General features: G+C 34.9%; 1 protein-coding gene across 1 annotated transcript; it reads right to left on the bottom strand.

Moving 5' to 3' along the window:
* Positions 1 to 1,998: 1,998 nt before the first annotated feature.
* K441DRAFT_22748 (uncharacterized protein) lies at positions 1,999 to 2,525 on the bottom strand. The gene is made up of 2 exons (XM_067640626.1): positions 2,414 to 2,525; positions 1,999 to 2,320 (listed from the first exon to the last, which is right to left on the bottom strand). Exons 1-2 carry the CDS (start codon positions 2,444 to 2,446, stop codon positions 2,111 to 2,113), a joined length of 243 nt encoding a protein of 80 aa, XP_067496357.1. The 5' UTR covers positions 2,447 to 2,525; the 3' UTR covers positions 1,999 to 2,110.
* Positions 2,526 to 15,548: the final 13,023 nt, after the last annotated feature.

Raw genomic sequence — 15,548 nt, 5'->3', positions numbered from 1 at the left:
AACATGCCTGCTTATTCAGGCCTCTACCTCAGTTTTCAAGTAGCTCTCCCTTACTAAGCCCAAGGGCCCGGGGCTTTCCACAAGCAGTTAGCTGCCACCACTAATAGCACGGGGAGTTTCACCAGTTCTCTCGGGTATCTTATAATAGGTTATTAGCCTAAGTACTAGTCTGCCCCCCAGCAGTCTATATAAGAGTCTCCTCCTAGAGTTGGTACGCTTTCGCACGGCTTGGGAGCCTTCCATAGCCTCTAGTTTCACGCCTCTTGTTATCGTTTCCGCCGGCACGGGCATAAGCTGCCATTTGCAGGGGTTGCAACTCCCGTCTTACGCGCCTACTGACGTAATCCTATAAGGGCGTCGTAGCTGCATCCTACAATGTGGAAGCCTTAGGTACCTTCTACGGTTAAGGCCCAGCCAAAAGCCTCCCCCGCCTGAGTAACTTCTGTTTGCTCCTTAAGCGTACCTCACTAGCGTACTGCCCTAGTGAGCAGCCGTACTGCCCTGGCGAGCAGCCGTACTGCCCTAGCGAGCAGTCCTATCTATTGGTACACCGACACGCGCATCCGTTCTCTCGAGCCACGTAGTAGTCTCTCCGGCCAGGACGTGATCCTACCTGCCTACCAGGTGCACTAGGGGTCAGAGCCTAGCTAAGGGGTAAGGTCCCTAGAGCTAGCAGTGGCTACTACGCACTACGCCCCGCGACTACTCTAGGTAGTCGTTTCGCGTTGCCTATAGGAGTCTCCTCATGATAGGCCGACCGTGTCTTGCAGGAGGGGGCCATAGACCAGGTCCCGTGCCGGGCGACCTGCTCCCCCCTCTCCTACTAACCAAGCTTGTGTCCCCCCTTTTTATAAGCTGGCCTGTGTCTCTAACTATCGAGTCCTCGTCCGACTGGCCTGTGTTTCCCCTATAGCCTCCCCCATATGTATATGCATCAGGTCGCGTGCACCACGCCTATTAAGACCCTCCTGTGAGTCACCTTTTAACGCCATGGGGCCGTCGAAGCTGGCCTGTGTTTCCGCTGCCTAGAGCTTTACCCGTGTTTCCACCTCGTTGAGCCGTCTGGTTGCCGTCGCGTCGCCGTCGCGTCGCTGTCGCTGTCGACCAGGTCGCGCGCACCACGCCTATTAAGACCCTCTTCTGAGTCACCTGGGTGTACCGGATACCAGATAGGCCCTTGGAGGGGCCTTAACGAGTTCTCTAGGCAGGGCCTTAACAAGTTCTTCGCGGTGGCCTTGGGGGCCTTAACAAGTTTCGTACAAGGAGTCTGCGACGCGTTAACCTTAACAAGTTCTTATAAAAAGAGGTTCCCTACGCCCTCGCCGCGTTCTTTGCGATCTCAGAGCTAGTGCAAGCCCAAGGGTGTCCTGTCGTACGCCTAGGACGCGTCCGCATCCGCTGGCTTGATAAGGCCAGTTTCGGCCCTAGCTACGAGCTAGGTAGTCGTACGTCGGGTGGTTTTCGTATCCCAGTTTCCCTTGATTGATTGCCCCCCTAGATGGTAGAACGGGAGCCCTAAGCAGGGGCAGTAGGACTCCTGGTGTTGTTGAGGGCGATGCTTCGTACGCGTCGCAGGCTCAACACCACAGAGTCGCAACGACAGCGCGCTGCACGCGCTGCGACGGCTCTCTACCATCGCCTCTGCACTTGGCCATCAAAAGGAACGATTTCCCGATGATGTTTCCACCCGCGGCGACGTGGACGCGTGCAGTAGGGCTTCGCGGGCTACTTCCTACTTAATATAACCGTTGCTAATTGTTATAAACTCTCTACTAAATTAGTTTCTGGCTATTGGCCTACCCGTAGCGCCTATAAAGCCTTCCGCGAGAACCTTATTAACGCCTTATTTAACTACGGTAAACGCTTTACTAAGCTATTAAGGCCTACTGCTATAATAGAGGATAAGGATATATACTAGGCGCCAGCGGAGGATTATAGATAGAGACCTATTTAGCTTCTTCTAAAGGAGTAAAGCTACGCGGCTTACGTAGCTATAGGCAGGAAAGGAATGATTAAAAGGATAGTAAAAAGGAAGCTACTTATAGAGCTTTTAGTAAACACTATATAGAAAGCTCGCGATAGTAAGGAGTGAGTAAGGCGACGTCGTTCTCTAAGGACTAAATTCGGCTGCCCTCTTGTAACGTGGCCCGCCTCCACGTCGCCATACGGCCAAAAAGACTGAGAGTGCTTGCGAACTTGTCGCAAGCGCGGCGGGACCTAATATATATACTCTTACAATTGCCCTCTCCTCTGCGCGCTCGTCCCCGAGCGCTCGCAGGGATTCCTCTATGCGCCCATTCCGGGCCACAGGGATCAAACGCTAAGAGTATCACTATATTAGTTAGTCCCCAGTAACATAAGCGATCGGACTCAGCCGACCCGCCTCATCGCACGGATGCGTGTTAGACTGTACCAGAGCGAAGTAACCGCTAGGGATCGAACCCATAACACCTGGCCCCGGTAAGTTCGCAAGCACAATTATAACGTGGCCCGCCTCTACATCGCCATACGGCCAAAAAGACTGAGAGTGCTTGCGAACTTGTCGTAAGCGCGGCGGGACCTAATATATATACTCTTACACCTCTATATAAGATACCGCTCTGCCTATATAGGCTTTACTAGTAGGAACACCTTAATTAAATTAACGGATTGTAGAGTTAAATATATATTAATTTTAAGCTTTATTATCGCGATTTAGTATTATAATTAATTGATTAAATCTATAGCTTATTTTGCTAAGACTATATTAAATCTAGACGTTCTAGTTAGTTCGCTTACTACTAGACCTTTCTTGATAACGCATAGGATAGTTAAATTATAGATAGTAGGGTTTTAGTAATAATATAGGTGTTATAGCTTGTATAAATGCCTTGAAACCAAAGCTTATAGAATGCTATATTACGAAGATACTAAGCTAAGGAGAAGGGAAAGGGGGTCGCTAGAACTAATATAATAAATATATAAAGTAAGCCGCTAATATAACGGAACCTTATAGCAGGAACTATGATGGGCTTATTATTAAGCTAGGTGTATAGGTAAAGTAAGTTAAAGTTAACAACGTAATAATAACTGGTAGAGTGGTTGCCTAATAGATTAACTCTAATTATATTCTAAGAATTACTATAAGGAAGGAACTATCTAGGTAGGGACTAAGGGTCCTTAAATACACAACCGTACTCCTATAAAATCCTTCTTATATATAATATACGTATACTCTATCTACTTTATCGCAGATTATATAGATCCCATAGATTATACAGATCACCCCATATAACTTTAGTTACTATTTCTCGTTACATAGCTCTACCAGCTCTATCCTAGACCGTACCTAAATTAACTAACTAGCTTCTTCTAACTCTTCTCTAAGTAGTTATAATATTATACTTAAAGTATTCATAACACCATCTCCCTCCTCTTTATCTTTATCCTTAAAGATCCTAAATATCTCTAGGTTGTTTACTAGAGGTATAATATCTATCTAGTTAATTTAGTTAATATTATTACTTATTATACCTAAAGCAATTTCTTCTTCCTTAACTGCTCGTCGTATTCGCACCATCGCTGCGATATTATCTCTTAGTAAGATTATACCGTCTCTATGTTCTCGTTGTTTAAAAAAGGGGTTAGTTTATATTATATTAGTAAACCCATCTTCGCAATAACTGTCCTCTTACTTAGAGTGCACTAAAGCAAATATTCGTTTGTCCTGTAACATTCGCTCTATCTTTAATACTAAATATATATAACCTATTACTCTTAATAGTCGTCTAGTTCCCTAATTAATTTGTCTTAAGGTTTTATATTTAATCTGCTGCTACACGGCTAGATAATAAACTATCTATTACTCTGGCGGAACTGCGCCGTTCTTAGGACGCTAAACAGGAGGCTGCCGATACTTAGTAACGGGCCCTTAAGTCTCATCTTACGGCGTCCGCTCAACTAATCCGTCTTAAGAAGGTGCATAAAAAGGTTCGTTTTAAGGAGTAGAAACTTATAAAATAGGGTTTACTAAAACTTAGTAATAAAAGAACGGATTCTCTTCCAATAGAGAAGGAAACAGATCTAAGTAGTTTAGCAACTGCTCTTCTTAGGTCCCCCTTAGGTAACTTATTCTTTAGCGATCCTTTTTTATTAATACTACCTAACCTAATTTCTTCTAATACTCCTATACCTTTCTTATAGCATTCTTTAAATTTTCTAGTAGCTCCTAGGTAGTCTTAGTGTAGCTTATCCACTTTACTTTATACCATATTTCTTTATTAATGTCCTTATAATTAACGATCTTTAAAACTTACTATTTATCTTCTTCTTATCCTCTATATGTGTCTACTTTATAAACCGGTAGCTTAATATTCCTATATACTAGCTCTAGCATTATAATATACTATATAGGGTAGATCTTTATTTTAGCTAGTAAGTTTAACTTAAACGTAACCGGTAAAACCCTTTATATAATTTTAAAAGGTCCTAATCTAACGTAGTCTAACTTCTTACTTAGTTGTTAACTCTTAAAATTTTTATATAGTAGCCATACTTTATCTCCCTCCTTAAGATCTAGTCCCTTAGATCTCTTAGCATTATAATACCTTTTTATTCTCTCTTATACTTTCTTTACTAATTCTATAAGGTCTATATAAAGATTTATTAACATCTTTATTTTTTCTTTAGCTATGCTACTTGTTTTCTTTACTTACCGTAGTAATAATAATATTCTTAGCTTATATCTATAATTTGCCTTAAATAGTAATATACCTATTCCTTCTTAAGGTGTTATATTATATATAAACTATATAACTAGTAATAGTAATACCCAATTATTCTACGCGTAATTAATATAGTGTCTTAAATACTGCTCTAGTGTTTAATTTAATCTTTCTATTTAACTATCTGTCTATAGATAATATATAATAGAAGTTACTACTCTAACTCCTTACTCCACTAAGAATACCTCCTAGAATACTACTATAAATCTTAAATCTCTATCCAATATAATCTTACTTAATACTCTATATCTTACAAACACTTCTTTAACATAGATTCTAGCGATATCTTCTACTAATATTTCTTCTATATATGCTATAAAGTATCCCCACTTTATAAGCTTATCTACTATTACTAAGATTGCGTTATAATCCTATCCGGTAATAGGGTCTCTTAACTTTAGTAACTTAATAATAAAGTCCTATAATATAACCTCCTATAGTCTCTCTAGTGTTTTAATAGGTTATAGCCCTTTATATAGCTTATACCTCGTTAGTTTATTCCTTTAGCTATCTAGATATTCCTTTATAACTTTTTATACTAAGCTTTAGATTCCATTAATAATATACTCCTTTTAGAGTCTTAATACTAAGCCTCTGGCTCTATTATGTCCTTAAGTCATTCCCTTATAGAAATCTACCACAAAATACTCTGCTATACTTTTTAGAATATACTTTACTTCTTAATTTTTGTATATATCCGTTTATAGATCTTCTAGCTATACTTCTAGAATTTACTATACCTAAAAGTTCTCTAGTATCTCATAGACTCTTTCTAGTTCGTTATTTTCCTAAGTTACTACAATTTTTAGATAATTGTACCTAATTAACCCGTCTATATCTTTTTGCAGTAAAGCCCCTAATGGCTTCTTATTATTCTGTAGTTTAGCCTTTTAACTTAAAGCATCTGCTCGCGTATTATCTATACCCTTAGTATATTAAATCTCAAAATAGTATTCTATAAGCATCTCTACCCATCTAACCTATCTTTAGTTAAGTTCCTTTGTTATTAGGAATCCTATTAAGTTCTTATAATCCGTCTTAACTATAAATAGTTTCTCTATACCTTATAAGAATACTCTCTATTCCCTTAGTGCTATAACTATACCTAGTAACTCCTTATTATAAATGTTATAGTTTAACTCTAATAGTGTTATCTTTTAACTGTAATATACCACTAGGTGCCATCTATCTTAATACCTTTATATAAAGTATACCCCTAGTATATAATCTAATACATCTATTTTTACAACCGTCTCTAGTCCTAGTTAATAGATCTTAAGAACTAGCTCTTAGGTAAACAACTCTTTAACTTTCTTAAAGAGTTCCTTTTACTCCTCTCCCCATGCCTATAGTTCTTCTTTCTTTATTAACCGCATAAATGGCTTAGTATTCTTTAACTATTACGCTATAAACCTTCTATAGTAATTACAAAACCCTAGAAACAATCTTAACTATATAACGTTCTCTAGTTCTTACCAATTCACTATAGCCTCAATTTTCTTTAAATCTATACTAAGTTGGCCTAGTTTAATAATAAATCTAACAAAATCGGTCTTTCTAGTAAAGAACTCGCATTTTTTAATTGCTACTAGCATCTATTCCTCTTATAGTCTCCTTAAAACCTATTTAACGTGTCCTCCGTATTCTTCCTTAGTTATTAAGTAGATAATAATATTATTAAGGTATACCATAACAAATTTATCTAAGTATTCTCCTAATATATTGTTAATACGCTTCTAGAACGTTGCTAGTATATTTATAAGCCCGAATTGCATAACTAATAGTTTATATAGTCCTTCCTTTAATCTAAAAGCTGCTTTCTATTCGTCGCCTTCCTTAATTCTAATCTAATAGTACGCCCATCTCAGATCTATCTTCGTAAAGATTTGCGCGTTACCTATCCTATCTTAGATTTCGCTAATTAAGGGTAAAGAATACCTATCTTTTTTAGTAATACTGTTTAACTGTCTATAGTTAATACATAGCCTTAGTTTGCCGTTCTTCTTTAATATAAATAGTACTAGATATCCTGCTAATAACTACGATAGTCTAATATATCCTTTTCGCAAATTTTCTTAGATAAACTCTTTTAATGCTCTACTTTCTTCTTCGGTAAGCTTATAGATTAAAAAGAACTTTAGACTTATTCCTAGTTCTAACTCTATCTTATAGTCCTATACTATATACTCTAATAGCTTTTTACTTTCTAGTAACTATAGTTTCTTACCGTACTTACGGTATCTCTTTAGTACATAACTTAGTCCTTTTTCTATTTCTTTATAGGTTACTCCTACTTAGTACTATACCAACTTAGCTTATTATCGCATCTTACGGCGTTAAGTATCCCTAATATTGACTTAACCTATAACCCAATTAATCCTTAGATTATATTCCTATAACTAAGGCATTCCTAATACTACCTTATTATTCCCTAATAGTAATATATTAAAAGACATCTCAATCTATCTCTCTTTAATAGTTAACTAAATAGGTCCTGTTTTAAGATTAATAATGCCTCCTCTATAGGCTATCAGATCTCCTAAAATTGTCACTAATAGGTAAGGTTCCTCCTTTTATCTATAAGGTAATCCTATTCTCTTAACTACTGCTAGTAAGATATAGTTCCTTATTGCTCCACTATCTATTAGTGCTTTAAACTGCTAATCTTGCCATTTAACTTATAAATTTAAGTATCGTCCTTAAATTCCTTTAAGGGTCTAAGGCTCTACTACTGGCTCCCTCTGGTCCTATAGGCCTCTACTTTTCCTAACTATTAGCTACTTAATCCTATTTGTACTTAGTCTAACTTAGGCCAATACTTAGTTCGCTTTTTGTCTTTAATATACTATAGACACGTATTCTCTAGGCATTCCCACCACTGTTATCCATCTAGGCATTCTTCTGTAAGGAATCTTTTTAGCTAAAGTATTAAGTTGCCTAACTCCTAAACTTCTACTAGATGCTAGCTATATATATACTTAACGTTCCAATACTTCTGTTCTTCTACTAGCCAATATATTCTTATAGGGTATTTCCAATTCTTTTCCTTTAGGTTCCTATATATTTTATATATATTATCTACACATACAATCTATAATAATGTATAATGCGCTTAGTATCTTAGGTTAACTCTTAGCTCGTCTTTATCTTTAAGTTTAAACCTCTATTATATTAATCTAAACGTTACGACTTTATTTACAGGTACTAAGATACATCTCTTACTTCTCCAGTCCTTTAAACACTCCTTTAGATTTTTTAATATTATAATTAAGGCTCCCTTAATATAACTTATTAACTTTTCCGTAATTAGGTAGTTTTAAATAACTTTCTCATCTAACTATATATAGAAATCTTCCCACTTATCGTTGTGCCTTTGCCTATACCACTTTTGGTACAGCTACTGGAGTATATATGGTTCGTTCGTAAGGAAGTATCTTCTTATTACTACGTCGTGACAGCCCTTTATATATTGTTCTTCAAACCTAATTAGAATCCCTAGATCCTCTTCTTATTCTAGTTCGGTAAGCCACTTAGCTCTTAGTATACCTATTCTCGGCCTATTAGTAATTTTTCGTACTAGCGCTCTGTCCCTTATACGTCCTAATGTTCTAGATCTCTTATCTAGTTTCTATTCTTACTATAAGGTAATTCTTGCTCTAAAGTCCTCTATAGTTTCTTTCTTTTTATATCTTATAAGTAGATCCTTAAAGTCTTCCTACTTCTTAACCTCAGTATTAACTTTTTAATCTTTAGGCTAAACGCTATATTCCCCTAGTAAGTCTTCTAGGTCTATATACTTATCTCCTAGTCTAGTTGCTATTTATATTGCAGATTCTCTAATCTATAAGAAGGCTCCTTACTTCTTCCTTATAGGTGTCCTTATTTATTCTCCGAATTCTTAGTCCCTTAGATTCTTTAATCCTAAGCTTACTCCTAACTTAAGCTTTGCTCCTGCCTTAGTTTAACTAGGCTTACTTAGTATTTTTATCTCGTTTTAAGAGTCTTAAATCTCACTTATCTTGTCTTGAAAGTCTTATGCCTATAGGAAACTTTATCCCAAGCTTATTTATATATCTTTAAACTAAGCTATTACTCTGCTCTATCGGTTTTCGTCTATTATGGGTCCTTAAGCTTACCTTATCTTATCTTAAGAATCTTGGTTATTTCTTATCTCATCTTAAAAATCTTAAGCCTTTGGCTTCTTGCATTTATTAAGTGCTAAAGTAGTTCGCTATCCTACTTCTCTTACGTCTTATAAAGCAATAGACATCGTATCTAGTGGGGTCTTAATCCCTACTAATATTCCCTATTCTGTAGTAGAATTATCCTCTACCTCTTTTATAACATCTCTAAGGTCTATATACTCCTAGTAAGCTGCCTTTATCGCCTTATCGTTATGGAATATTTCGCCTTTATTAAACTCGTTGTCTTTAATATCCAATCTATAAACTAATTTATTAGTTCCTCTATATTCTATAAATTTTGGCTCCTATAGCTAATAGCTTACGCCATACTTAGCGTCTTTATAAATTTAGTATACGTTGTTATAACAGAACGCAAAACTTCTAATTAAACACTCTTTTGTTCCTTGCAGTACACTATCGTCCTTCTATATATATGTGTCTTCTACTATTAGTCTAGTTCCCTTTATTGCATAGTAACTCTAACCATCTTTACAATCCCTTATAAAATGACCTTATTTCCTATAATTTATATAAGCTCTATCTTTAAACCATTGACTTTACTATAGAGTCCGCCTAAACATCTTCTGCTATTAAGATCCCTGGTTTAGCCTCTACTCCTTAGTCCTATAATTACTAAATTCTTAACCTCTAGGTTTTTATAGTTTCTTACTTCATCTCTTATAGGCTTCTTTAGTACCACTTAGGTTTATTAGCTCTGCGCTATACTATAGTTTCTAACTTAGCTTTAATCATTGCGTACTCTACGTCTTATATAACTATAAAACTCTATCCTAACCTCTCTTAGTCTGTTCCCTTTGGTAGATCTAATTATTAATCTTAATTACTTAATCTATTAAATCCCTTAGAGTGTCCGCATCTTCTATTAGGATAATTACGTTCTAGACTTTAGCCTTAAGTCCTTGCTTATACTGTGCCATAAGCGCCTTATTATTCTACTTTACTTGCGTTGCTAACGTCTGGAACTATATTATATACTTAATTGCTAAGGTTCGTTATATAATATCTTAGAGTTTTTTTTCCGCCGTGGTTACTACCTCCAGGTCTCTAAATATTTGTGTAAGTCGCTCTATAAACCCTTCCTAGCTTAAGAATATAAATCGCACTTCCTAATTAGTAGTCGTCATTCCGTTTACCTATATTTCCGTAAGGTAAGGCTTAAACTATTTAAGTGCTCTTCCTAACAAGAATAGTCCTGCATAGGCTATTCGATCCATAGGTGTTGGTAGCTTAGCTCCTTTCTGCGTAACTTTAAAGTATAACTGCGTAAGGAATCCCTTAAGCTTCAATCTTTCTCCTAAGAATCTTTTAATTAATAGTAACTTAACCTTTACTACTCTAATCCTATTAACTCTTTCCTCTAACGCTATATTATTAGCTATTAACTAGTTAATTACCTCTTATAACTGTCCGACCGTTATAGGTTACTGTAAGTTAGTATCTGCCATACTAGTGTTGTTTCCTAATCTTAAAGTAGTTGCCGCCGTTAGTGGCTGTCTTTAGTGGCATATTGTTTGACTTTTTATACTTATTACCATAACTAGGTAGTGATTGTGTAACGGAACCTTATAGTAGGAACTACAATAGGCTTATTATTAGGCTAGGTATATAGGTAAAGTAAGTTAAAGTTAACAACGTAATAATAACTAGTAGAGTAGTTACCCAACAGATTAACTCTAATTATATTCTAAGAATTACTATAAGGAAGGAACTATCTAGGTAGGGACTAAGGGTCCTTAAATACACAACTGTACTCCTATAAAATCCTTCTTATACGTAATATATATATACTCTATCTGCTTTGTCGCAGATTATATAGATCCCACAGATTATATAGATTACCCTACATAACCTCGGTTACCATTCCTCGTCATATAGCTCTACCGGCTCTATCCTAGACCGTGCCTAAATTAACCAACTAGCTTCTTCCGACTCTTCTCCAAGTAGTCGTAACATCGTACTTAAAGCGTCCGTAATAGCTAAGGCGCTAGCTCTAGGCGAGCTAATTATAGGTTAGCAGAATATAGCAGAATTTGGTAGGTAATGTGCGATAGCGCCATTATATTACCCCCCTCTTTGAAAAAAAGCCTACCTTTAGGCTTAGTTAGAAATAGGGTAGCACTAGGCTTATAAAATGTAAGATTATAAAATATAAGATAAGGAGAAAAAAAAGGGGATATAAGTGTATCCGGACTAAGTATAAAAGGTAATTATAGGTTAAGTAGAAGTACTAGGCTAGGAAGAGTAGCCGCTAAAAGTCTTAGCACGGATTTAACTAATTAGATAACTTTAACCGGTAGTTAAAGTTCCTAAATATCTAAAATTTTATAGTACTAGCAGAAAATAGCAGAATATATATAAGAGTATATATATTAGATCCCGCCGCGCTTATAAATAAGTTCGCAAGTACTTTGTATTTTTTTGGCTCTATAGCGACGTTAGGGCGGGAAACGTTACAATATAGCAGAATATAGCAGATAGCTGTATTAGGGCTTTAGGGCGTTCTTATCCCTATACTTCTCCGGTAACTTATTATCTTTATTATACTAATATTCCAGCTACTTATCTAGGTACTTTAGGGGTCTAAGTATATTAGGGTATTAGTTATAAAACTATTTAAGCTTCTAGGGGTAGCCTATAAAGTTCTATATAGGGTACTAGGTTAAGTTTAGGTTATAGTCCTTCTATTAAATATAGTATTTTAATATTCCCCGTACTATCTTATAGGCTAGTATTTTGTTAACTTTCTATTTATTATTACCGTTTACTTAAATTAGTAGGGGAGGCTCGTTCTTTTATCTAGGTAATAGGTTGTTTATAGCTTGCTATAGCCTATCTAGTAAGAAAATAGGGTGCACCCTAATTAAATCTAGGAGCTTTACCTTATATAGCCCTACTGTAACGGCGCTAGGGCACTGCCCCTATGACGTTTACATGCAGCCGAGTTAGGGGCTCGCTTAGAGACTTGGCTTGTATATATAGACCTATCCTTTCCTCGACCTTCTTCTACTTCTTAGCTTAGTATCTTTATAAAATAGCATTCTATAAGCTTTAGTTTAGAGGCATTTGTATAAGCTGTTATACCTACTATCTAGTAGTCTAGCTTATAGCTAGGTTATTTAGTTATTTAGTTCTTTATTATAACCTAGACCCTATTACCGGGGGTAAAGTTAGGCTCTTAACGGTATTTATTTACCTACTATTTTATTAATGTTAGGAATAAGGCAAGCGGTCGTTATGTGACGCCGCGGCACTAGCGTGGCGAGAAGTCTTAAGCTCCTCGCCCTTCCTTATTCTAATTAATAAGCTTTATTAACTAATATCACTATAACCTACTCGAGTAGTCGTTATTGGTGAGTTACCCTATATAACTAATACTAATCAGTGGTTGAATATATAGTTAACTATAGAGCAGCTAGGTTTTTAAATAGAAGAGATAGTCTCGTATAGGGGTGCTATATCGCTTATATGGAATGGATTCCGGCGATACTATACTACCTTAAACTTGCGGAAAACTAGTAACAGAAGTATTACTAAGTACTAGGAGATACTAAGTTGCATCTATTATATAGAACAACTATATTTACAAAGATTTAGTTAGGTACTTTAGGTTAGAAGTGTTACTAAACCTAGGGTCCTAAGTTAATGTCCAAAACGCGTTAAAAATAACCACCTTAATACCCTTTATGTACCTTTATAGACTATAGGATTATAATTACTACCTAATTATATGTTAAACAACCCTTATTTTCCTTAATCTTTTTATTAAAAACGTGTCAAACAACTACCTTAATACCCTCTGTGTACCTTCGCAGATTTTATTATAACATTAACCTACCTAAAGAAGTACGAGAAAGATATTAACATATAGAACACTAACATAACTAACCTTAAAGATATTAATTAGCAAGACTTAAACGGATTTTTATTATACTATATAGTATACTATAAAGATAGCAAATATAACGATACTATACTATAGTACTATATAAGGGAGGACTTTATTAGATAGATAAAGGGAATATAGACTTCTATAAAGAAGGATATTATATAAGACTTCCGTAACTTCTTATAGGAGTATAAAGTGTTTATACCTATAGATAGGGGTACTATTAGAGACAATATTTAGGAGCAGGTTATTAATATAAAAGAAGAGCATAAATAGACTTAATAAGAGATTAAGCACTAACTACGCACTATAAGGAAGCTTAACTTATAATAGAATCTAAGTAATACACCTCTAGAGACAAATCTACTTCTACCTTTAACTCCTCTATATCTAATTTAACCCGTAACCTTAATATTAGATACTATACCCTAATAAAAGCAGGCATAATATCCTATTGCTTCGCGATTTAATAACCTTTAGACTCTACTAACTAGACTAATATCCCTACTGCAGCCTATAATACAACCCCTACTTCCTCTATCTTAATCTTAAATTAGAGGTAGTTTAAAATTGCTTATAGAGCTTATAAAGCTCTATTTAGATTAGGAGAAGAAGTTTAGCAGGGAGTTATATAATGTTCTTAATTTAAAACTACGTATCTTCTATAACTATTACTAGAAGATAGGAATAGAGTCTAATTAATACCACAACGCCTATTCTATTATACTTAAGGGCTAAGCTAGTACCTTCTATTATAATTATTTAACAGGAAAAGGATATAATTTTAACCGCATAATATATAAGTTAAGATACTACTTTAAAACAGAAGAGAATAAATAGTAATATATATTAGAATAGAGAGAGACTACCTTTTAAGGATTATTACTACAAACCTAGGTGTCCCTTAGCTTAATTATCTTCAAAAGCTCTTTAATTAACTTTAGATAATTTAGCGTGGTTTATCCAAATTATATTAAGAGGATTTTAGCCTATATAATTAAGTTATTAGCATATACTAAGGCGTTAAAGAATACAACCTTACTCTCTTTAATTCTATAAATACTTATAAAGGAGTATATACTTAACTAAGATCTTTTATTAGCACCACTCTACGCTTTTAAAAAGTACAGCAATTTAACACCTAACTTTAGTCTACTTTAATTAACCTAGACGACCCGGCTAACTAATATAACTATAACTAGACTAATTAAATATATAGTGGTTGTGGTAGGGACTACGGTGGAGGGTATAATTAATATTAACTATAAGGCAACCGTAGAGGTCCTTATAGAAGTTCATTTTAAAGTAATTACTAAAAGAAGTGCTATGTTTATAAGAAGCCAAATTACTAGTTAACTAAGCACTCTTTTAATAAGCGAAAGGAGGTATATAATAAGTTTCGCTAAAGTATAAGAAGTGTAAAAAATTATAAGGTTACTATAGCCTACTTCTAAAGCTTTTTAGTTTAATATAAAGGTATAGAAGATCTTAAGGATAAGGTTAATAAAACTAAATAGCTTCTTATAGATATAGAAATTGAGAACTACTTTCCTAACTAATACTTTACTAAGTATAGTAAGGTAAATGGTATATAAACCGTCGCTGTTCTTAATAACTAATTTACGCTTTACTCTATTACGAAGTTAGATATCTTTAATAAGCTAAGGGAGAGTTTTATATTCTCCTTTAATAATAGATGCTTGGTAAATATCTTCTATAGTATTATACCAGACACTAGAGCCGCAGGAGTATCTATAATAGGAGAACTTTAAGTTTGAGCCCTTTAGCAGCTTAATAGCTCTATTTAGATTAACTATTTAACGGTAGGTTAATATACGATTCGTTTTAGCAAGGGTACTATAATCTCTTTTAGTACAATTAGGGTCTAAACCCCCTTAGGGTATATTACTTTTTACGTTGTTTCTATAAATACCCCGTTTCTATTTTATATTAAAGATATAGATAAATTAGGCGTTAGGCTTAATAACTTTAAGAATATACTTATTTAGGGAGATAATTGGGTGCCTGTTATACGCAAGTGGGGTTACCCCTAGTTGCTCCTTTATTAACTAGAAAAGAGTATTACTTAGAACTACTTAACTAAGTTAGAGTTACGCTAACTATACTATTATTTTAGCCACCTATCCGTTTATTAATTGTTTAGGGTTTTTTAGTAAGTAGGCTATAAAGTTAAGGTTAAGGCAATTAAGCATCTTATAAAGTACTACTATTACTACTAAATAAACTAGAAGTCCCCTAGCTAATTTAAGTTTACCTTAAAGATAACTATAACTTTAACTTCTATATTATTATTAACGTTATATATTTTAGCGGCAAGCTAGTACTCTAAGTTATTAACTTCTTAACCTTCTTCTAAGCCGTATGTTTCTTAAAGGATATATTAGCTAGGAATATATAGGATACCCTTTAATTATACTAGATTAATATCTACCTAGGACCCCCTAATTAAATCGTCTATAATATAGGAAAGAACTTCTTATCTATAGAGTTTTAATAACAGATAAAGGCAATGGCAATTAAGGTTAAGGAAGTCCCTATTAAGGCATATAATAGTATTAGAAAAGTGGAGCGATATTATACACTATTACGCCGCGTATATAAGATTATTTCTTTAAAACTAGAGGGTACTAGTAAAGAGCTTATCTTGCAAATAGCTATTAAGGCTATTAATAA

The sequence above is a fragment of the Cenococcum geophilum genome (assembly GCF_001692895.1).
Source record: "Cenococcum geophilum 1.58 unplaced genomic scaffold K441scaffold_107, whole genome shotgun sequence".
In the NCBI taxonomy this organism is placed as follows: domain Eukaryota; kingdom Fungi; phylum Ascomycota; class Dothideomycetes; order Gloniales; family Gloniaceae; genus Cenococcum; species Cenococcum geophilum.
The sequence above is the reverse complement of the archived record's forward strand: the minus strand, read 5'-3'. Positions and strand labels throughout refer to the sequence as shown.

What these genes read in the sequence shown, in the direction of transcription:
- K441DRAFT_22748 (XM_067640626.1), bottom strand. Translation starts at nt 2,446, where the DNA reads ATGGGTTCGATCCCTAGCGGTTACTTCGCTCTG. An exon ending in CTAGCGGTTACTTCGCTCTG is followed by an intron (nt 2,321 to 2,413) that starts GTACAGTCTAAC and finishes TGATACTCTTAG; the next exon opens with CGTTTGATCCCTGTGGCCCG.